This window comes from Lithobates pipiens, unplaced genomic scaffold, assembly GCF_037356315.1.
Source record: "Lithobates pipiens isolate NorthernLeopardFrog02 unplaced genomic scaffold, aLitPip1_a1.2 Scaffold_10, whole genome shotgun sequence".
Classification (NCBI taxonomy): Eukaryota; Metazoa; Chordata; class Amphibia; order Anura; family Ranidae; genus Lithobates; species Lithobates pipiens.
Genome location: NW_027507686.1, coordinates 188,238,740 through 188,262,643, shown reverse-complemented (window position 1 = coordinate 188,262,643; position 23,904 = coordinate 188,238,740). Strand labels below are relative to the sequence as shown.

The window sequence follows — 23,904 nt, the reverse complement described above, 5'->3', positions numbered from 1 at the left end:
AGACTATGGTCCGACAGACTTTCGACGGAGTTCTGACGGAGTTCTGACAGAGTTCTGACGGATGAACGGACTTGGCCACACACAATCACACCAAAGTCCGACGGATTCGAATGTGATGACGTACGACCAGACTAGAATAAGGAAGTTCATAGCCAGTAGCCAATAGCTGCCCTCGCATCGGTTTTTGTCTGTCGGACTAGCACACACACGAGCGGATTTCTCAGTAGGAACTGGGTCCGGCAGAGTTCTGTCGGAAAAATTTGAAACATGTTCCATTTCTAAAGTCTGTCAGACTTTTGCAAATCAAAAGTCCGCTGCAGCCCACACACGATCGAATAGTCTGCCGGAATTGTTCCGTCGGACCTTTGATGTTGAAAAGTCCGCTCGTGTGTACACGGCATAAATTGTAAAATGGGAAATTCAGATGTGTACTTATTGTGATTATATCTGATGAACAGAATCTGTTGGCTTTATAACGATACAGTTAAAGATCTGATAAGGCCCTGGTGCCCACCAAGAAACAGAGACCGATCATGTCCTCATTTGAAATATACCCCTATGTGTTGTGTAATATTTATTCAAAGACTGTCCCTATTTAAGAAGACAGAATAAGAGGCAAAAAAAGGTTAAAAATGCATAGTAATTTCTTTCTTTCTTAATACATTCACTAGCCATATCTTTGGTTTACATGATCAGCATGTAACATTGCAAATATTTTAGCTGACCGAAGAAAGTAAAAAAATATTACAATGGCAAAAAACAAGAAGCTCAGGACAAGGGCGGCGATATTTAGGGAGCGGGCAGTGGTTCCGTAGCTTTGGGCTCCATGCCTATCTCCTTGCTGCTTCCTGTCCCGAGACTGTGAGATAGAAAAAGAAATAATTAGAATTTGGAAGTTTGTATTTGTTTTCACTTAAAAAAAAAAAATAGGTTACAGAGTTCAAAAGGTTTGTACACCTACACCGCAGTGCATTATTGGAGCAACCCCCTTGGACTTTTTAGGCAGAAATGGTCAGGAATACACATTGTTCATTCTGGAACATGTTGGGCTATACACAAGAAATCCCTATTGACTGACCACAGCTCATCTCTGACGGCACAGGGCATACTTTCTTTTTGTTGGGTTTGACAAATATGTTTTGATGTACCACCATTTTTTCTAATTTTGTACTGTGTGTTTTACAATATTTGCCTTGTTGGCTGTCTATATATAAACAAGTTTTTATGTTTTGTATTAATAAAAGTGGCATTATATTGCCTTCTACTATAAAATTATCTGTATGACCATTTCTGCCTAAAAAGTCCAAGGGGGCTGCTCCAATCCTGCACTATGGTGTAGGTGTACAAACCTTTTGTATGTTTAGGATGTTGGCAGTCCAAACACGGATATATCCCATTTCCTCTTTCCTCTAGATTACAGAGTTCCTTTACATTTGAATGCATACAGTATGTAACAATTGTTTTTCATAATTGCTTCCAGATCCATATTAACTGTAACATATCAGTTGGTCCTGCTCTGGTTTTACTAAATATCAGTCCACAAACCCAGTTTCTGCCAAACTATATATTGTATGTGTGTCCTTCCTTTGTACTACTCTGGAACACAGCTCACGCAGGAGGAGAGCAGAATAATGCATCTATTGCATGATCAGAACTGAGAACATTACTATAAAATTAGAACATTATTTGGTCCAGATTTAAAGACCTATGATGTGAGCTGACAGCAGAAACCATAATTCAGATTTTTGCCTAGGTACCTGAGACACAGAGAAACCATAAATCTTTAATTCAAAATGGAAAATGCTAATGGTGGTTTGCATTATTTCTAGATGGTCGTTTAGTTTTGCTTGCTGTGGCCGCCTTTGCCTTCTAAATCAGGCTTTCAGGTTCCCACACTACAGGCTGAATTGCATCACTAAAAGTCGAAGTTTAATATAAACAATGGAAATTTTGATTAAAAAAAAGACATAAAGTTAACTGCTTAAAGGCTTCGCCAGTTTTAATCTGTGTGACTGCCCTGAAGGTTACATTTGGTGTGTAACAGGATACAGAGGGCTGTGTTTACTAGAAAAGAATGTGCTTACAAGAAAACAAGCTTCATTCCAGAACTGTTGCACCGATACCACTTTTTAAGCTCGAGTAAAAGTACCGATAGTTTTTTCAAGTACTCACAGATACTGATACTTATTTTTAATGTCATGTGACAGTAGCACTGACGGGGCACTCATAGGTTGGGATGAGCTGAACACCCCTTGGTTCGGTTCATTTCAGAACATGCGAATGGACCGAAAGTTTGCGCGAACATTCGAATGAAATTAAAGTCTATGGGACTCGAATGTGAACAATCAAAAGTGTGAATTTTAAAGGCTAATATGCAAGTTATTGTCCTAAAAAGTGTTTGGGGACCCGGGTCCTGCCCCAGGGGACATGTATCAATGCAAAAAATGTTTTAAAAATGGGCAGGAGCAGTGATTTTAATAATGCTATAGTATGCCTGTAAAGGGGAGCATCACTGTTTGAGTCATTGCCATAGAAACATTTCTAAAGGGGAGAAGTTAGTATGATGACCACGCCCATGTGAGGGGCGCCAGAAATATTTCTGCACCCAGGTGCCTGTGACCCTAGGATCACCCCTGGATCAGATGATGGTCAGAAAGTACCATGTTCTCTATAGTCGCGTCATAGAGTTAGGACAAGTCTGCTTGATGAACGAATAGGTATTCAAGCCTTGAGTAGCAACGACGAGAAAAATGTGTAATCTTTCTCTCGCGGATGTAATGTGCGCCAGGTGTCATGGAGCGTAAGAGAGGCCAAGTGAAGCTTCACTTGACATAAAGCAGAAAATGGAAATGAGGAGGTATCTGTGGAAGTATCAGTAAGTGGGTCCAGGGCCATGTTGAAGTCTCCCCCCAGAATAAGAAGGCCTGCTTGGAATGTTGTGAGCTTCAGGAGTACGTCTTTCAAAAAGGTCACCTGTCTAGAATTGGGGCAATATACTGTATGTTTGCCAGAATCACCGGTCTATCTTTCCAGGTCCCTTTCAGAAAAAGGAATCTGCCCTCTGGGTCAAGAATCTGATCAGTAAGGTAAAACGCAAACGACTTATCTATCGCTATGGAGACCCCTTTCTTTTTGGAATCCGCACAAGTTGCATGATACAACTCCGAACACCGACTATTGGATAAGCGTGGAATGGAGCCTAGTTTAAAGTGGGTTTCTTGCAGAAATGTCAGTTAAGCTCTATGTCGATGTGCCTCAGCAAGAACCCTGCTGCATTTTTCTGAAATATTGAGACCTTTAGCATTTAATTAATAATGTTCAATAGATGTGAGTGTGTGTGAGCACTGCCCTCAGGCATTGGGTGGATAAGATCTGAAGGGGAAGGGGGAGAAGAACGAGGATGGAAGAAAGAGAGGGAAGGAAGAATGAAATAAGAAGAGAAGGAGGTAGAGGGTAAACCTGACCTGGGAAGACACTCAAGGTGCCACAACAAACTAAGAGGGGTCTAGCACCTTTGTGGGATATCTATCCCTGAAATGGGGTTCGTGAGAAATGTACCGGAGGTACTGCCAGTCCAGCTGAACTACCTAAAAGGGGATAGTATGGAGTACAAGAGTGAAGAAAGACTATTCCGGCTAGTTTCAAAGGGGGAACCTGCCTCCTTGAGGTGGGGAAGAAACCTAATGTCAAAACAATAATATACACCCTACCATCCAGAAACCTCAGAATGTAGGCATAGACATTAAGGAAAAACCCCGGCCATGATAGATGATGGGACGCCGAGCAGGCCCACCCAGATTAGGCGAGTAGGGCCCCCTTCGGCGAACCACCATCCGGCGAAGCCAAATCTCCCTGACAGGTCAAAAATAACCACCATAACATCATATAGTAATACTTAGCGATATATATAGAATGGCTATTAATTAATAATAATTAACCACTAATAATTAACAAGCGTATCCGTTACTGTGTGTACCACACTAGTCGATTAGGACCTCTGCACCCCACATCATCTAAAGTGAAGGTATATCCAGGAGCGAGAGACCAGCGCCCAGTTCACCTCCCGGGTGTATTCCCTGAGATAACTTATAAAAGGAAGTTTATATAACAATAAACATAAGATTATATAACAATAAACCACAAAACCATGGGGGAACTTCCACAGTCCAGTGTGAACAGGGTAAGAACCATGTCCGACTTCAGGTTATCCCAATCCTCTATTCTCTAGTACCCACAAGGAAACAAGAAAGCCATGAGCTGGTGCTCCATAGCCCCATACTGAACCCTGAGATGTCCCAGTAGGGAGAGGATCAGTGTATTGAAAAGCAACATAAGACAGGTAATAGTACACATTCTCAGCAAGCTGTGCTGAACATCTTTCCCTCCAAAGCCTATTGAGTACATTTATGAGTCTCTGTACTGCTAGTGTATTTCCTGCATCAGTAATGGGGAGATAGAAAAAATGGGGGGGGGGGGGGGGGTGGAGGTAGGGGGTCACAGCTTATTGTCCAGTGTTACTGCCACTATGGCAATTATTGAGTGTTTAACATACCCGTTTCCCTGCAGAGATGACCAGTGACTCAACCGTATTAAAAGGCAAGCGTGAATATAAAAGAGAGCAGGACATTTTGCCAGTTCGTGCAATATCTGTCCAAGGGTTGCCACGTGTTTCATCAGTGTAGTGTTGTGGGGAGAACATGCATCTTCCCAAGGCTCACCTCCAGCCTTGTATGAAGGAGTTCTCTTCCTCCTTTGACAAAAGCCCGGGGCTTCACGTAGAGACTGCAGGGTCTTTGGAGATAAGAGCCTACCTCTGTTCTCCACTGGTTCAAAGCTCCGCACAAGATCACATGTCATACACCCAGGCTGCAGTAATGCCTGATCTAGTGCATTCCCCAAAGCATGGGGAGGACATCCAAAGTTCCAGTAACAGCACAATGTGAGGCACCTATCAGCGTAAGGGAAAAATTATGTGCAAATGTCAAATCCCACAGTTCCTTACCAGTTGCTCGCCACATGCTAGGAATCAGGAGTAGCATTCCAAATCATATCTCAAGTCAGTGTAACTCAATAGGTAGGGATAGGGACTGTTTGGGTGTAAGGGTCAGCTCACCATATCAAAGTCTGCGTACTCAATGATCAGTCTTATGGTGAGCAGATGATGGAGAGACTCGTGGACTTCTGTTTCCATATCTCCACAACGTCTTGGTGGAGAGTTAGCCAAGTGCCTGCGGTGGAGTTGTCTGCTTCTTTGTGACCTCGGGGTGTCACCATGCTGGGTGGAGATCCATGGCTCAGATTGCAGGAACGCGCCATACCAGTCTGGAACAGAAACTACCGGAATGCCCAGGGTGTCACAGAAAGGTTGGAAGTCTGCCGGTGTCAGCAGTTACACTGTGCGATTTCCATTAGTCGCTTGTAGAACGGGAATTTCCATCTATAAGGGAGATGTCTTTCCCACAGGACTTGCAGTAGTGGGCGTAGATACCTCCTGTGCTGCAGGGTAATAGAAGATAGGTCTTGGAAGAACTGGATGCAAGCTCCTTCGTGATCCAAATAAGCATGGTTGCGTGCTAAGCGTAGTATTTCCTCCTTTTGAGTGAAGCTAACCAAAATCGAGTTGTTTTGTGGGGGGTAATTCCATTTTCCTGGTGCTCCAGGGTCTTCATAAATGTTATAGGTCATCAGCAAGTTAACCACTTGCCGACCAGCCATAGTATATATACTGCGGCAGGTTGGCTCTCCTGTGCAAACCAACATACCCATACGTCGGTCCGTGCATGTTAAACTGTACGCTGCAGGAGTGCACCCGCGGACTCGATGTCCGCCAGCCACCCACGATCGTGGTGAGGAGAGGCAGAATGGGGATCTGCCTATGTAAACCCCAGATCCCGGTTCTGACAGGGGACAGCACTGAAATCTGCTGTTCCTAGTGATCAGCAACAACGATCTCTTTGTTGTCCCAGGCAGCCCAGCCCCCACACAGTTAGAACACAATGTAATTTATACATTGGTCAGTGCATTTTCATAGCACTGATCAATGTAATAATGTCAGTGGTCCCCAAAAAGTGTCACTTGGGGCCCGATTTGTCCCCCGCAATGTCGCAACCCCGCTAAAAAATCACAGATCACCTCCATAAATAAATAAAAGTCCATACAACTATCCCCTATTTTGTAGACGCCATAACATTTGCTCAAATCACTCAATATATGCTTGTTGAGATATTTTTTTTTACCAAAAATATGTAGCAGAATACATATTGGCCTAAACTGATGAATACATTTGTTTTTTCATATTTTTTTTGGGCAGCACAGTGGTGTAGTGGTTAGCACTCTCACCTAGCAGTAAAAAGGGTTGCTGGTTTGAATCTTAACCACGCCACTACCTGCCTGGAGTTTGCATGTTCTCCCTGTGCCTGTCTGGGTTTCCTCCGGGAACTCTGGTTTCCTCCCACACTCCAAAGACATGCAGGTAGGTTAATTGACTTCTGTCCAAAATTGGCCCTAGTATATGAATGGGGACCTTGGATTGTGGGCTCCTGGAGGGTAGGGACCGATGTGAGTGTGCAATGTACAGGGATAGGGACAATTGTGGACACTCACTCAGCTTGAACTGGTTGGACTGGTGTCTTTATTCAACCTACTAACTATGTAACTATATGTATTATAGCAAAAAGCTAAAAATAATGTTTTTGTTTTTTTTCAAAATTGATGTCTTTTTTTGCCTATAATGCAAAAAAGAAAAACTGCAGATGTGATCAAATACCACCAAAAAAACGAATTTTGTGGGGAAAAAAGGACAGGCATCAAACGCCTGCGCACTTGTCAGTTAAAGCGACACAGTTTTGTATCGCAAAAAAATGGCCTGGCCATTAAAGGGGAAAAACCTTCCAGGGCTGAGGTGGTTAAATGTGTAATTTATGCCTTTAGAATGCCTGATGGTACTCTCTGCATTTTGGACCTCTGTATGTGGCTAGGCTGTGTAAAAGTCTCACACATGTGGTATCGCCATACTCAGGAGGAGTAGCAGAATGTATTTTGGGGCCTTACTTTTTGCCATGTACATGCTGTATGTAATTGACAACTTTGTGTAAAAAAAATACATTTTCATTTTCTTTTAAACTTTTCCAAAAATGTGTGGAAAAAAATGACATGTTCAAAACACTCGTTATGCCTCGTAGAATGGGGTGTTTGCTTTCCACAATTGGGTCATTTTGTGGGTAATTCAATTGTCCTGGTGCTCCAGGGCCTTCAAAAGTGTGATAGGTAGTCAGGAAAATAAATGTGTAATTTATGGTCCTAGAACACCTGACAGTGCTCCCTGTATGTTGGGCCTTTGTATGTGGCCAGGCTGTGGAAAAGTCCAATTTTGTAGAGAAAAACATTTTTTTTTCCGTTTTCCAAACAATTGTGGGCAAAGAATTGCAACTTAAAAAAACTCACTGTGCCTCTTACTAAATACATTGGACTGTCATCTTTACAAAAAGGGGTCATTTGGGGGTTATTTGTACTGTCCTGACATTTTAGGGTCTCAAGAAATTAGATAGGCAGTCAGTACATCAGGATTGATCAATTTTCAGTGATACGTAGTATAGCTTGTAGACTCTATACATTTCACACAAACCTATTATCATACTTATTGGGATTTTTTTTTACCAAAGACATGTAGCATAATACATTATGGCCTAAATTTATGATGAAATTTGATTTTATTGGATTTCTTTTAAAACATCATTTGGGTACAGTGTAGCATGACTGAGTAATTGTCATTCAGAGTGCAAGAGCACGGAAAGCTGAAAATTGGTCTGAGAAGTAAGGGGGCGAAAGTGCCCAGTATTAAGGTGGTTAAAGGAAATTGAAAAATGAAATACTTACTGGCAGGATCACCAGGTGAAAATAAAAAAATAGAACTAATTCAGCCACCACATCTAAGAATTAGTAGGCTGCAGTATAATGCATTTGTGCTTTTGGGTTTAACCCCCTCTAAGGCTCTATTCACACGTGTGCGACTCCAAAGTCTCACAATTTCCAGCACGACTTTGATCTGACTTTACACTCTCTGGACCTAAGTGGCATCAACTAGATTGTAAGCTCTAGCGAGCATGGCTCTCTGTTTCCTCCTGTATTGAATTGTATTGTAACTGTACTGTCTGCCCTCATGTTGTAAAGCTCTGTGAAAACTGTTGGCGCTATATAAATCCTGTATAATAATGATGATAATAATCAAAAGTCGCATCAAAGAAGTGCAGGCACCTTTTCAAAATCACTGCAAGGTTCTGAATGGGTGCCATTAAAAATAATGGAATGCGGCTTGCCGTGAGACTTGTCATGTCCAAAGTCGCATTACAATTCGCACAAGTGTGAAATGGAGAATAAAGTGTAGTAAAATAAGACATTTTGTTTAAGTGACTTTTGCATGTAAACATGTTACATGTAAATTACAGGTAACCCTCATTATCACAGCTGACGGTTCTGTAGTTTGTCTCAGCCTCTGTCTTATCACTTATGCTGGACAGCCTGGTCTGCATGTAAATGTGTAGACAAACAGACAAAAAAGTGTGTGATATAGGAAAAGTTATTCATATAGTGCATACCATTGCCCCATGTATCGCAGTTATCAGAATACATTATGTTTCATGACAGTGTGAGTATAAAGCGTTGATATTCTTTTTGTAGAATTGGGGCGACGCGCTGCCCTCTTAGATTCACAAATCTCTACAGCTTTTCCCTGTGTCCTATTATGGGCAAGTAAAACCAAATTAATAAATCATTTTTACTACTGCTTTGTCTGTATCTGAGTGTCACAGCTACTAATGTCTGCCCTGTTCTAATTTTTGTAATGTGTTTTTAGTTTTTCCGAATAATGTATTTAATTTATAATATACACCCATGCATCACTCACTGGGTTGCATTGAGATCAAAGGCCTCCTCACTGAAATACACTATATTGTCAAAAGTATTGGAATGCCTGCCTTTACATGCACATGATTTTTAATGGCATTCTAGTCTTAGTCCATAGGGTTCAATATTGGGCTGACCCACCCTTTGTAGCTATAACAGCTTCAACTCTTCTGGAAAGGCTGTCTACAATATTTAGGAGTATGTCTATGGGAATGTTTAACCTTTCTTCCAGAAGCACATTTGTGAGGTCTGGCATTGATGTTGGACGAGAAGGCCTAGTTTGTGGTCTACGCTCAAATTCATCACAAACAAAACTGGGATGCCATTAAAGTTCATGGAAGTGTAAAGGCAGGCACCCCAATACTTTTGACAATATAGTATATATTCCTTTTCCAACATATTCCATAAGCACCATTTCCCATAGTTTTTTTGTTATGAATGTAAAAGTGCTGCTATTGAACCAACAATGCCCCCTCCCCATCTCTCGTGGCACCTCTGTAAAAAGGGGCCATGTGGAGTAGTGATGGACGAACTTCCGACGGGACGTTTCGCGAACGCGAAACGCGAACGGACACAAACGTTCGCGAAAACGACCGTTCGCCGCGGGCTCCATTGACTTCAATGGGAGGCGAATTTCGCAAACCTTTAGGTCGAATTTGCGGCCACGGGGTAATTATTAGGGGGTAGCACGTAGTCCCACCACCTGGACAATAGCATAATACATGTATGAGGTGAATTTGGGATCGATAACTACAAGCATTTTTTTTTTATTTGGGAAATTGTTCTGACAATTCAGGACTATGGAGCTAATGAAGGCAATGGAGGAGAGGGAAGGTCAGGGACCAGGGTAGGCAAACAAGAGGGTGCAGGAGATACAGAGCACTGACAGCAGCACCGTAATACAGAGCACTGACATCAGCACCGTGACATACAGCGCTGACAGCAGCTCCGTGACATACAGCGCTGACAGCAGCTCCGTGACATACAGCGCTGACAGCAGCTCCGTGACATACAGCGCTGACAGCAGCTCCGTGACATACAGCGCTGACAGCAGCTCCGTGACATACAGCGCTGACAGCAGCACCGTGACATACAGCGCTGACAGCAGCTCCGTGACATACAGCGCTGACAGCAGCTCCGTGACATACAGCGCTGACAGCAGCTCCGTGACATACAGCACTGACAGCAGCTCCGTGACATACAGCGCTGACAGCAGCTCCGTGACATACAGCGCTGACAGCAGCACCGTGACATACAGCGCTGACAGCAGCTCCGTGACATACAGCGCTGACAGCAGCTCCGTGACATACAGCGCTGACAGCAGCTCCGTGACATACAGCGCTGACAGCAGCTCCGTGACATACAGCGCTGACAGCAGCTCCGTGACATACAGCGCTGACAGCAGCACCGTGACATACAGCGCTGACAGCAGCTCCGTGACATACAGCGCTGACAGCAGCTCCGTGACATACAGCGCTGACAGCAGCTCCGTGACATACAGCACTGACAGCAGCTCCGTGACATACAGCGCTGACAGCAGCTCCGTGACATACAGCGCTGACAGCAGCACCGTGACATACAGCGCTGACAGCAGCTCCGTGACATACAGCGCTGACAGCAGCTCCGTGACATACAGCGCTGACAGCAGCTCCGTGACATACAGCGCTGACAGCAGCTCCGTGACATACAGCGCTGACAGCAGCTCCGTGACATACAGCGCTGACAGCAGCTCCGTGACATACAGCGCTGACAGCAGCTCCGTGACATACAGCGCTGACAGCAGCTCCGTGACATACAGCGCTGACAGCAGCTCCGTGACATACAGCGCTGACAGCAGCTCCGTGACATACAGCGCTGACAGCAGCTCCGTGACATACAGCGCTGACAGCAGCACCGTAAGCAGCCCCAGGAGGAAGTCAGCACAGCACAGGGATGGTGTGATCCCCTCATAATAAGAACCCCCAGGAGGAAGTCAGCACAGCACAGGGATGGTGGGAGCCCCTCATAATAAGAACACCCAGGAGGAAGTCAGCACAGCACAGGGATGGTGGGAACCCCTCATAATAAGCAGCCCCAGTAGAAATATGACACCGCTCAACCTCTTCAAAGAGGAGGGTAGGGGCATATAGTACGGTGTGCTTTTTTGGGTCAGGGAAGTGAGCCAAATGAATTAAGAAGGTCTGTGTGCTTGATTCCAAAAATTGTTTATAGACATATACATGGTCTACTGATCACATGTGTTGAATTCCTCCGAGATCCATGCCTCATTCATTTTTAGAAATGTGAGGTAGTTAACACTGTGGTGAGCTAGGCGAGTACGCTTATCGGTCACAATCCCCCCTGCTGCGCTGAACGTCCTTTCGGACAGGACACTGGATGAGGGGCAAGCCAACAGTTCGATTGCAAATTGGGCAAGCTCTGGCCAGAGGTCAAGCCTGCCCACCCAGTAGTCTAGGGGTTCATCACTCCTCAGAGCGTCCACATCGGCCGTTAACCCAATGTAGTCGGACACCTGACGGTCTAGGCGTTCCCTGATGCTGGATCCGGATGACACCTGTCGATGGGTCGGCTGAAAGAATGACCTCATATCCGAAGTCACCAACACATCTTCAAACCGGCCTCTTCTTGCAGGCGCTGTTGGATTGGTACCCGCAAATCCTTCTCTGGGAGTGGGAATTGCTCCTCTGCCAGCGCACGCAAAAGCAGAATGCAGCATTTCTCGAAGCAAGGCCTGGAAGTGCTGCATTCTGACAGCCCTCTGCGACGGCGGTAACATTTCCGCCATTTTGTGTTTGTACCGGGGGTCTAAGTACGTTGCCACCCAGTACTGGTCCTTGACCCTCATGCTTTTTATACGGGGGTCCCTATTAAAACACTGGAGCATGAAGGCCCCCATTTGCACTAAAGTGGAAGCGGTGTGGTGGCCTGGCTCCTGCTCATCATCCAGGATAATGTCGTCCTCTTCATTCTCCTCTCCCCATCCTCGCACAACAGGGATCCCAGAAAGGTTTAAAGCATGCTCTTCTTGCTCCTGCTCATCCGCCCCGGCACCATCCTCCTCTGACTCCTCATCAGACTCCTGTTGTTGACTTGTCTCAGATAGAGTAGCCCCCCCTGGGAATTCATCCAGCATTGCGACTTCCTCATCTTCCCGCTCCTGCTCCTCCACAGCCTGATCAATGACACGACGCAATGCACGCTCCAGAAAGAAGGCATAAGGTACCATGTCACTGATGGCGCCATGGCTGCGACTGACCAGTTTGGTGATCTCCTCAAATGGCCGCAGAAGTCTGCATGTGTCGCGCATGAGCAGCCACTGGCGCGGTGAAAAAAAACCCAGCTCCCCAGAACCGTTTCTTTCGCAGAGTTCATACAGGTAGACGTTAACTGCACGTTTCTGCTGGAGCAGCCTATCAAGCATATAGAAGGTTGAGTTCCATCGCGTCGGGCAATCGCAAATAAGACGTCTGACCGGCAGATGGTGTCGCCGCTGAATGTCAGCAAGGCGAGCCATGGCCGTGTAAGATCTTCTGAAATGGGCCGAGATTTTCCTTGCCTGCCGCAAGATGTCCTGGACCCCAGGGTATTTGACAAGGAATCGCTGCACGACCAAGTTTAAGACGTGTGCCATGCACGGCACGTGCGTGATTTTGCCCTGTTTCAATGCGCTAAGCAGATTGGCACCGTTGTCACACACCACTTTACCAACTGTCAAATTGAGCGGTGTTAGCCACTCATCTGCCTGTGAACGCAAAGCTGAAAGGAGTGCCGGGCCAGTGTGGCTCTTTGCTTCCAGGCACAACAGACGCAGCACGGCATGGCAACGTCTCACCTGGCATGTGGAATAGGTTCTGGGGAGCTTGGGCGGTGCAGTGGAAGAGACGCTAGCAGCGGAAAAGGAGGAGGCAGCTGAGGAGGAGAGGGAGGAGGATGGAGTAGGAGGAGGAGAAGAAGAGTCAGGCCTGCATGCAATCCGTGGCGGTAAAACCAAATCTACACGGGTGCCACGGGTTACATGCTTGACGGCCGTCAGAAGGTTCACCCAGTGGGCAGTAAAACTGATATACCTTCCCTGCCCGTGTTTGCTAGACCACGTGTCTGTGGTCAGATGTATCTTGGCACCGACACTGTGTGCCAGAGATACATTCACTTGCCGCTGAACATGGCCATATAGCTCTGGGATGCCCTTCTCTGAGAAATACTTCCTTCCTGGGACCTTCCATTGTGGTGTTCCAATGGCCACAAATTTGCGAAAGGCCTCCGAGTCCACCAGTTTATATGGCAGTAGTTGGCGGGCTATGAGTTCTGACAAGCCAGCCGCCAACCGTTGGGCAAGAGGGTTATCCGGCGTCATCATTTTTTTACGCTCAAACATTAGGCCCACGGAAGCCTGCCTTTTTGCAGAAAAATGTGAGCTTGGCGTGATGGAAGGTGGAGTGGAGGACAATTGTGAGGAGAGAGGAGAAGGAGAAGTAGAAGACGAGGCTGGACGGTGAGAGCCTGCAGTGTGGCTTTGTGTGTTCCGTTGCTCCCACTGGGCTCGGTGATGGCTGCTCATGTGCCTTCTTAAGGCGGTCGTCCCTAGGTGAGTATTGGGCTTACCGCGACTAACGCGTTGACTGCAAAGATTGCAGATGGCAACGCTATTGTCAGCAGCGGACACGTTAAAAAAAGCCCACACTGCGGAGCCATGTGCCGGTGTCCTGGGAGCGCCAGATGTGACCGTACATGGTCGATGACTCGCTCCTGATACATTTGCAGTCTGCTTTGTCCCTGCTGTGCAATGTAAGTCATTGCTGCTTCTCCTCCCTATCTGCTGGTCCATATCTCCCTCTGAACTCCCCTCCTCTTCCTCTCTTGTGGGCACCCACGTGACATCACTAGACACGTCATCATCAACGTCACCTTCCCCACCGCTATAAGTAGAGTAGGCAGCAACACCGGGGACCAACCTCCTCCTTGGGCTGATCTGGGTACTGGCGTCAGACTGCTGAGTAGCGCTTGTTGCTACCTCCTCTTCCTGATCCAATACCAAGAGTGGCTGCGCATCAGAAATGTCCTCTTGATATGGATCGGAAAATAATTCCAGTGACTCAAGCGGAAGGTATGTGGTGGTGGTGGTGGTGGTCGTGTTGTTGGTGGTAGTGTCTTTGGGGGTGCACATAGCAGAGAGTGAAGAAGAGGGTGCAGATCGAGAGGATGAGGAGGGTGCAGAAGAGTAAGGCTGAGCGAGCCACTCAACCAAGTCTGGTGCATCCTTTAAAGTAATTGAACGCACCTTCTGCAACTTCCCACTTTGGCTCAAGCCTGTTGCTCCTGCCCTACCCCTACCACCCCTGCGGAAGGGCCTGCCTCTTCCTCTGCATGTCATTTTTTAAATGACCCTGTGACAAAACTCTTAGTCCCTATACCGCTGAAGGACTGCTGCAGTATAGGTGAGCGGTCAGCAGTGGTGCACGTCAACCCTATCTATTGTGGACCGATAGCGGTCCTTACAGAACAGCAGACTGTACCGCACTCAAGCCTATGTACCGTAGCACCCTATACCAAGTTACCAGTCCTTATAAGAACTTTTGTGGACCAAGCAGGTTGTGTATTAGTGTTTAGCAGACTGTACGTCAGTCCCTATACCGCTGAAGGACTGCTGCAGTATAGGGCAGCGGTCAGCAGTGGTGCACGTCAACCCTATCTATTGTGGACCGATAGCGGTCCTTACAGAACAGCAGACTGTACCGCACTCAAGCCTATGTACCGTAGCACCCTATACCAAGTTACCAGTCCTTATAAGAACTTTTGTGGACCAAGCAGGTTGTGTATTAGTGTTTAGCAGACTGTACGTCAGTCCCTATACCGCTGAAGGACTGCTGCAGTATAGGGCAGCGGTCAGCAGTGGTGCACGTCAACCCTATCTATTGTGGACCGATAGCGGTCCTTACAGAACAGCAGACTGTACCGCACTCAAGCCTATGTACCGTAGCACCCTATACCAAGTTACCAGTCCTTATAAGAACTTTTGTGGAACAAGCAGGTTGTGTGTTAGTGATTAGCAGACTGTACGTCAGTCCCTATACCAATGAAGGACTGCTGCAGTATAGGGCAGCGGTCAGCAGTAGTGCACGGCAACCCTATGTATTGTGGACCGATAGCGGTCCTTACAGAACAGCAGACTGTACCGCACTCAAGCCTATGTACCGTAGCACCCTATACCAAGTTACCAGTCCTTATAAGAACTTTTGTGGACCAAGCAGGTTGTGTATTAGTGTTTAGCAGACTGTACGTCAGTCCCTATACCGCTGAAGGACTGCTGCAGTATAGGGCAGCGGTCAGCAGTGGTGCACGTCAACCCTATCTATTGTGGACCGATAGCGGTCCTTACAGAACAGCAGACTGTACCGCACTCAAGCCTATGTACCGTAGCACCCTATACCAAGTTACCAGTCCTTATAAGAACTTTTGTGGACCAAGCAGGTTGTGTATTAGTGTTTAGCAGACTGTACGTCAGTCCCTATACCGCTGAAGGACTGCTGCAGTATAGGGCAGCGGTCAGCAGTGGTGCACGTCAACCCTATCTATTGTGGACCGATAGCGGTCCTTACAGAACAGCAGACTGTACCGCACTCAAGCCTATGTACCGTAGCACCCTATACCAAGTTACCAGTCCTTATAAGAACTTTTGTGGAACAAGCAGGTTGTGTGTTAGTGATTAGCAGACTGTACGTCAGTCCCTATACCAATGAAGGACTGCTGCAGTATAGGGCAGCGGTCAGCAGTAGTGCACGGCAACCCTATGTATTGTGGACCGATAGCGGTCCTTACAGAACAGCAGACTGTACCGCACTCAAGCCTATGTACCGTAGCACCCTATACCAAGTTACCAGTCCTTATAAGAACTTTTGTGGACCAAGCAGGTTGTGTATTAGTGTTTAGCAGACTGTACGTCAGTCCCTATACCGCTGAAGGACTGCTGCAGTATAGGGCAGCGGTCAGCAGTGGTGCACGTCAACCCTATGTATTGTGGACCGATAGCGGTCCTTACAGAACAGCAGACTGTAACGCACTCAGGCCTATGTACCGTAGCACCCTATACCAAGTTACCAGTCCTTATAAGAACTTTTGTGGACCAAGCAGGTTGTGTGTTAGTGATTAGCAGACTGTACGTCAGTCCCTATACCAATGAAGGACTGCTGCAGTATAGGGCAGCGGTCAGCAGTAGTGCACGGCAACCCTATGTATTGTGGACCGATAGCGGTCCTTACAGAACAGCAGACTGTAACGCACTCAGGCCTATGTACCGTAGCACCCTATACCAAGTTACCAGTCCTTATAAAAACTTTTGTGGACCAAGCAGGTTGTGTGTTAGTGTTTAGCAGACTGTGCGTCAGTCCCTATACCGCTGAAGGACTGCTGCAGTATAGGGCAGCGGTCAGCAGTGGTGCACGTCAACCCTATCTATTGTGGACCGATAGCGGTCCTTACAGAACAGCAGACTGTACCGCACTCAAGCCTATGTACCGTAGCACCCTATACCAAGTTACCAGTCCTTATAAGAACTTTTGTGGACCAAGCAGGTTGTGTATTAGTGTTTAGCAGACTGTACGTCAGTCCCTATACCGCTGAAGGACTGCTGCAGTATAGGGCAGCGGTCAGCAGTGGTGCACGTCAACCCTATGTATTGTGGACCGATAGCGGTCCTTACAGAACAGCAGACTGTAACGCACTCAGGCCTATGTACCGTAGCACCCTATACCAAGTTACCAGTCCTTATAAGAACTTTTGTGGACCAAGCAGGTTGTGTGTTAGTGATTAGCAGACTGTACGTCAGTCCCTATACCAATGAAGGACTGCTGCAGTATAGGGCAGCGGTCAGCAGTAGTGCACGGCAACCCTATGTATTGTGGACCGATAGCGGTCCTTACAGAACAGCAGACTGTACTGCACTCAGGCCTATGTACCGTAGCACCCTATACCAAGTTACCAGTCCTTATAAAAACTTTTGTGGACCAAGCAGGTTGTGTGTTAGTGTTTAGCAGACTGTGCGTCAGTCCCTATACCGCTGAAGGACTGCTGCAGTATAGGGCAGCGGTCAGCAGTAGTGCACGGCAACCCTATGTATTGTGGACCGATAGCGGTCCTTACAGAACAGCAGACTGTAACGCACTCAGGCCTATGTACCGTAGCACCCTATACCAAGTTACCAGTCCTTATAAGAACTTTTGTGGACCAAGCAGGTTGTGTGTTAGTGATTAGCAGACTGTACGTCAGTCCCTATACCAATGAAGGACTGCTGCAGTATAGGGCAGCGGTCAGCAGTAGTGCACGGCAACCCTATGTATTGTGGACCGATAGCGGTCCTTACAGAACAGCAGACTGTACCGCACCCAAGCCTATGTACCGTAGCACCCTAGACAGACCAAGTTACCAGTCCTGATAAAGAGCTTTGTGGAACAAGTGAGTTGTGAATGATTAGCAGACTGCAGCAGAAGGGCAGCAGTCAAGTATAATATTCTTTCTATATTTGGAAGAAAGAATATTATACGTGTACAAGCCTATTACCGTACCACTGATACCAGTCCTGAAAAGAACCTTTGTGGAACTAATAGTAACAGCAAGTCTTTAAAATTATCCTCACTGCCTGACACACTGCTTCCTGCCTGTCCCTATACAAATTGGCAAAAAAGAGTAGGCTGGAACGATTAGCTGGAACAGCTCTTTTGTGGACCTGATAGTAACAGCTAATGATGATGATGATGATGATGATGAAGAAAGACTAATCTGGCTGAGCTGTCCCTAAAATAGCAGCATACAGCGCTCTGTCCCTTTATCTAAACTGACAAAAGAAACTCAGGCTGCTGACCTAACACCTATACCAGTCCTGAAAAGAACTTTTGTGTACCAAATAGCTAGCGTTTTCTCTGTCCCTACTCCACACAGGATCCTTTCCCTACAGTGACAGAAGAAAGAATGTAAAATGGCCACCGGATCGGGTGTATTTATAGGTTAGGGGGAATGTCCAAGTGTCCATGAGCTGTCATGTCTCAATTGGTTGTCCTGTAACACATGATAAACGTGTCACGAAAGGTTAAAGTTCTTGTATACATTAAACACGTAAGTCCGCCGGGGCGAACGACGGAAAAAGGCGTTCGAACCCGCGGACGGCGAAAGTCGGAAATTCGCCGCGAAACGACCGCCGGGCGAACCGTTCGGCCATCACTAATGTGGAGCAATTAGGAGCTACATATGAGGTCCTCAATGCCTAGCAGGATGGCAATCCCTGGCACAATAAATCTTACCTTGATGGAAAACGCAAGGGCAAGAAATCCAAGGCAGAAACAGTTCATGTACATGGTGTTGAACAGTGACAAGATTAGGTGGTCTTTTACAGGGGGATCTTCAGGAGCTGCTGGAGCAATCATTACCACAGTGGACTGAATCTGTTGTCTGGGGATATTAAGAAACTCCATCTCTTGTTGTTTATTTTCTGTCTTGCTGTATCTTGGTGGCAAATTAAGTTCTGGGTCATAATCTCTGGGTTCCATAACTTTAGTGAAGGAGAGATCACAGATCTTTTCTGTAGAGTGTTGCTAAGAAAAGTATTGTAGAAAGCAGTCAGAAGAATGTTTGCTGGTGGGAGGTGTTCCAGATGTTCCGGCAATTTTTTTTTCTCATATGTCTCAACACTGGAAAAGAAAACTGTTAGCAGCTTGTACGAGGAAAGAAGAAGAAAGACAACATGATGGTAGAAAAAATATTTTATGGCTCACATATACAGATATACATTTTTTTTATATTGAACCAAAGTTTTAAATGGGGAGGTTTTTGATTCAGCTGCATTTAACAATTAGAAGTGTTTACCCTTTTCTGGGTTACAGAACCACATAACTACGGTACACTGCCAATAAAAACATTATTTTTTTTGTAGTGCTAGATTGATGCAGTATGCATTTAGCTATGTCAGCCTGGCATTGGTCAATCCTGCACCATGAAGGCCTAATGCCATAGTAGACCTACCCTTTAAAAACAGTTCATTAGTTTACATGCATATTTTCTAATCCTCTATTGAATCTGTTTATTATAAAACATATAAATTGTATTTTATATATTTCATATTCCTGAGCAAATAAAGCAAGCAGAGTATTGTCCTTCTGCCTTCATTGCAAGGTTTAGCAACTAGAAAGCTGCGCTGATCTTTATTGTCTTTCATCTTACAAAATAACTCAAAGTACTCAGAATTTGCAAAATGTTCAGTAGTTGTAAAGCCTAAAGCCCCATACACACTATCAGTTTTTCTGCTGAGTTTTTCCTTCAGATTTACCACAACCATGTAGTGCAAGGACCTGCCTGATTGCATACAAATTGGAACTCCTAAGGTTTGACCTTCTATTATATGGTTTTGGTAAATCTGAAGGAAAAACCCAGCAGAAAAACTGATAGTGTGTATGGGGCATTAAGGATTTTTTTTACCTTCGTCTATGTTATGTGTAGCACCCCCTGGACCCTGCCCCCCCCCCCCCCCCATTGGTTCTTATGCATGGTGGATGTGGACGGTTGTAGAAAAGATGGGCACCAGTCACTTTTAGGATGAACAAAAGTGAGTTTACTGTTCACAACAGAAAAATGTGGGAGAAAGTGTTAGGGCACAGGATAACCTAGGACAGTAGGCAGACAGATGAACAGACTCCAAAAACAAAACAGCCAGGTAGACAGCAATACAGAACAAAGAACTTTGGGCCTGCACCCTACATAGCAACAGCTGTCTCCTATAGCAACCAAAAACTCACAACATAGTGACGGTTTCCTTAGATGAGTTCCCCTTGACACTTTCCCAGCCTATCCACAGTCCCTGGCTCATGAAGAGTAACCTCTTATACTTCATTTCAGAATCCATCTCTTTCCTCATGCCTTCAGGCAACAAAAGTCTCTCTCTCTCTGGCAGAGCCTGGAGCACATGGCCAGGCCTTAGACTTCAAGCCTTACCCAATGCAGCTGTTCCTCACACATCCATACCAGACCAAAGTCTGGATGGAAGGACCCCGATCTCCTGACTTCCCCAAATATATACTCTCTCCCAGCATGCTCAGTGGCCTGGCTAATGCAGAAGTGCATGTGCATACTTGCCTTGTGCGCATGGGGGTTTGTGTGCACCTGTGACAGATGCTGGCACCAAATAGGCTATTTAAACTTGGCTAGTGCTCAGGATCAGTGCTGCTTTGTCTTCATCCTCCTGTATAACCTGTGAGCCTGTGAATCTGTATCCTGCTTCGAGTTGTTGACCCAGGTCCTGAATATTCTCTGAACTCCACCTGCACCAACCTTGGCTTGTCCCCTGATCTCCAATTCTGTTTCCTCCATTGGCTTCTGCTTTACTGATTGGTTCCAGGCCTGGATTATTTCCTGATCATGCTCCTGCTGCCTGTACCCTGTACCCAATCCTTCCAGTCTGTGTATGACCTGGCCTACATGACTCTGCTACTGCTGTTGCCAGTACCAACTGCCCACCTCCTCACCTGATTACTGGAGCCATCAGACAACTTCTCCTGCCTAGCATTGAGACCTGCTGCTAGCAAGACTTACAGGCACCTCGTGTCACTCTGTAATCCTGCACCCCCTATCTACATTATCATGGGCCCCAAGTCATAGGTGGAAGGGAGGCCTTCCTCATCATATCAGGCTCTGCTACCAGGTACGTGATAGATGTGCATGAGAGCTGTTGCTGTCCCGGCTTTCTGCCGATTGTCAATCGCAGCTAGTGAGGAGGGAGCCGGGGGCAGCGCCAAGCCCCATTCTGTGTGGTAAAACTGTTAAATAAGAAAAAAAAACAAGAACGAGCCTCTAACTATTAATGTTTACATTTTAAATACACGAAAAACAAGATTTCCACAGCACTATGAGAGTTCTAGAAAGAAAGCCCAGCAGGAGATGCAATTTTTCGCTGCCTCCTTTTATCTAATGCAGGAGTTTGCCATAGCAACCATAATGCAATGCTTGGTCTTTGAACCTAGCTCATCCTGCTTGTGAGGACCAATTAGGGCCATCCCTCTCAGTCTAAAAAGTTGGGTGCCAAGAAACCACATTGACAATGTCCTTTAGCCGTGATAGAGAAAGCATAGGAAGTGTTGCTGACAATGCTAAAGTGCATAGGGAGAGATTAGTGTAGGGCTTGTAACCACTTGTAGGTCTCTTAAAGTATATGTAAACCTTTAGGCCTGGTTCACACCGCTGCGGGGGGAGATCCGGATGTGATTTGCACCGCAAATCACATCCGATCTCCGTAGCGATGCGAGTTCAGCCATACAGATAGTATGGCTGAATTCGCAGCGCTCCCGCAGCAAACTCGCACGGGACCCTTTTTTGGGTCCACAACAGAATCGGATCGCATGGGGGTTCACACCATGTGATCCGATTCCTGTGCGAGTCGGCAGATCGCACTGCGATATGCCGACGGATCTGGGGGTGTCATTAACATAACATTGACACTCCCAGCCGTCCGCATAGGGCAGTGTGAACTGCCGGCGGGAGGTGTGCGATGCGGGTAAACGCCGCGGATTTGCGGCGTTCCCGCATCGCTATAGTGTGAACCCGGCCTTAGTGAAAGTCCCATGTGTGGCAATATCTGTGTATCCTGCAGAATTTGGGGGTGGGAGTGGGGGAGGGTTTTACTTTTATTATTCTTTGTTACATTTTAAAGTGAAACTTTAGTCAGAAAATTAAGTCCTGTTAGATCTCTTCATTTTGGCCCATTTTCAGGTATAGCTATGTAAAAGATTAAAAATAAGTGCCTATACTATATAAATCTAGTAATACACTGCCTCACCATGTTCTGCACATGCTCAATTACTCTCCATTTTTTGTATTGTGCCAAAAATCTGTGCATTTAGAGGCTGATCTGCTGACAGCCTAAAGATTAACTGCTGCTCAGTGGCTCTGGACTTCAGCAAAAAGAAGAAACAGTAGCAAAGCTGCAGGCAATATACATCACACACTTATGTTCATAGCATAATTATTAATGTGGAATGTATGCTCCTTGCTAAAGAACATCATTTTTTATCAAGTTGTTATGGGTAAAGTTCCGCTTTAATGCTGCTGATGGCTTGTCGTCTCTAACGGCCTGCATCTGTTTTTTCACCAATTTCCTCTTTTTTGCTGCCTGCATTTTTCTTTCACATACTTTTAATAGTGAAAACGGTGGAACATGTCATGTCAATGTGCATCAGAACATGGTGATTTACAATCAGACGATTGTGGGAGACAGGGGCAGAGAGAGGTCACCCAATAACACAAAGTACCCAAACAAGACCATTATTTCAGTATCCCCAGCTGTTATTTTCATGAAATCTAGTGATGAAAACAAAAATAGGCTTTCCAAGTGATATATTTTTATTTTCAAATAAAATCATGTATAGCTTGAACATGATAGTATAAAGTACAGTATTAGTGGTTGGTTTACATCTGCTTTAACAAACTGTGCTTAACCACTTACAGACCGGACCATTTTGCTGGTCAAAGACCGGACCACTTTTTGCGATTCGGCACTGCGTCGCTTTAACTGACAATTGCGCGGTCGTGCGACGTGGCTCCCAAACAAAATTGACGTACTTTTTTTCCCACAAATAGTGCTTTCTTTTGGTGGTATTTGATCACCCCTGCGGTTTTTATTTTTTGTGCTATAAACAAAAATAGAGCGACAATTTTGAAAAAAAACGCATTATTTTTTACTTTTTGTTATAATAAATATCCTCCAAAAATATATAAAAAAACATTTTTTTCCCTCAGTTTAGGCCGATACGTATTCTTCTACATATTTTTGGTAAAAAAAAATGCAATAAGCGATTATTGATTGGTTTGCGCAAAAGTTATAGCGTTTACAAAATAGGGGATAGTTTTATGGCATTTTTGTTAATAATTTTTTTTTACTAGTAATGGCGGCGATCAGCGATTTTTATTGTGACTGCGACATTATGGAGGACACATCGGACATTTTTGACACATTTTTGGGACCATTGTCATTTATACAGCAATCACTGCTATATAAATGCAGTGATTCCTGTGTAAATTACACTGGAAGTGAAGGGGATAACCAGTGGGTGGCAGTGTAGGGGTTAAGTGTTCCTAGGGGTGTGTTACTGGGCTTTCATTTAGTGAACACTGATCTCTGCTCGAATCACATGGAGCAGAGATCAGCATCACTAGTTGCTAGTGTAAAAATGGCTACAATGGAAATTTACTTGATGAAAAATTAGATGTGATGAAAAATATAAAGGTGGAGATGAGGGCTCTCACCCTAAACATGAGACCAGTATCTGTGAAAAACTAAAATAAGATGGTTTAGTTTTTCACGGATAACCCTCATCTCCACCTTTATATGTTTCGTCACATCTTATTTTTCATCAAGTCAATTTCCATTGTAGCCATTTTCACATTTCCCTTGTCACTCAAGATCCCCCTTTGGCCTTTTACTCCTTTATAGACATTTCATCAGAATTTCTACACTATTTTCACTCTCACCGCCTATCTCTCTAGGGTGCCCCGTGTTTTCATGTCCCCTCGGTGGGTGCTTGTGTGTGGTCGCCGCGGTTGGTTCGCCCGCCTCAGCTCCTGGTTGTGGTAGTTCCAGATGGTTTCCCCCATCGGCCTTCAACCACCAACAAATGTATTCTAGTGAGTACTTGGATCCTTCTAGGGGGGGATCCATTTGCTCCTTCTGTACCTATTTTAAATTATGTTGACCTATTATACCATTTTAATTTTAGAAATATGGCGTGTCTGCTCCTGATGAGTGGTCCAGAACCACGAAACGGGTCGAGCTATCAGATATACCCCCCATTCAACATTCTATCTTGTATATGGAATATTTCTAATTTCAGGAATTTTGAGGCCAGAGATCATGCAGGCATTGATGGGGAAACCAGCCGGAACTACCGCAACCGGTAGATGAGGTGGGCGAACCAACCGCGGCGACCACGCACAGGCACCCACCGAGAGGACATGAAAACACTGGGCACCCTA

General features: G+C 45.6%; 1 protein-coding gene across 1 annotated transcript; it reads right to left on the bottom strand.

The window, feature by feature from the left end:
- Positions 1–622: 622 nt before the first annotated feature.
- LOC143936619 (dispanin subfamily A member 2b-like) lies at positions 623–18,555 on the bottom strand. The gene is made up of 2 exons (XM_077460743.1): positions 18,192–18,555; positions 623–859 (listed from the first exon to the last, which is right to left on the bottom strand). Exons 1-2 carry the CDS (start codon positions 18,435–18,437, stop codon positions 668–670), a joined length of 438 nt encoding a protein of 145 aa, XP_077316869.1. The 5' UTR covers positions 18,438–18,555; the 3' UTR covers positions 623–667.
- Between the last annotated feature and the right edge of the window lie 5,349 nt (positions 18,556–23,904).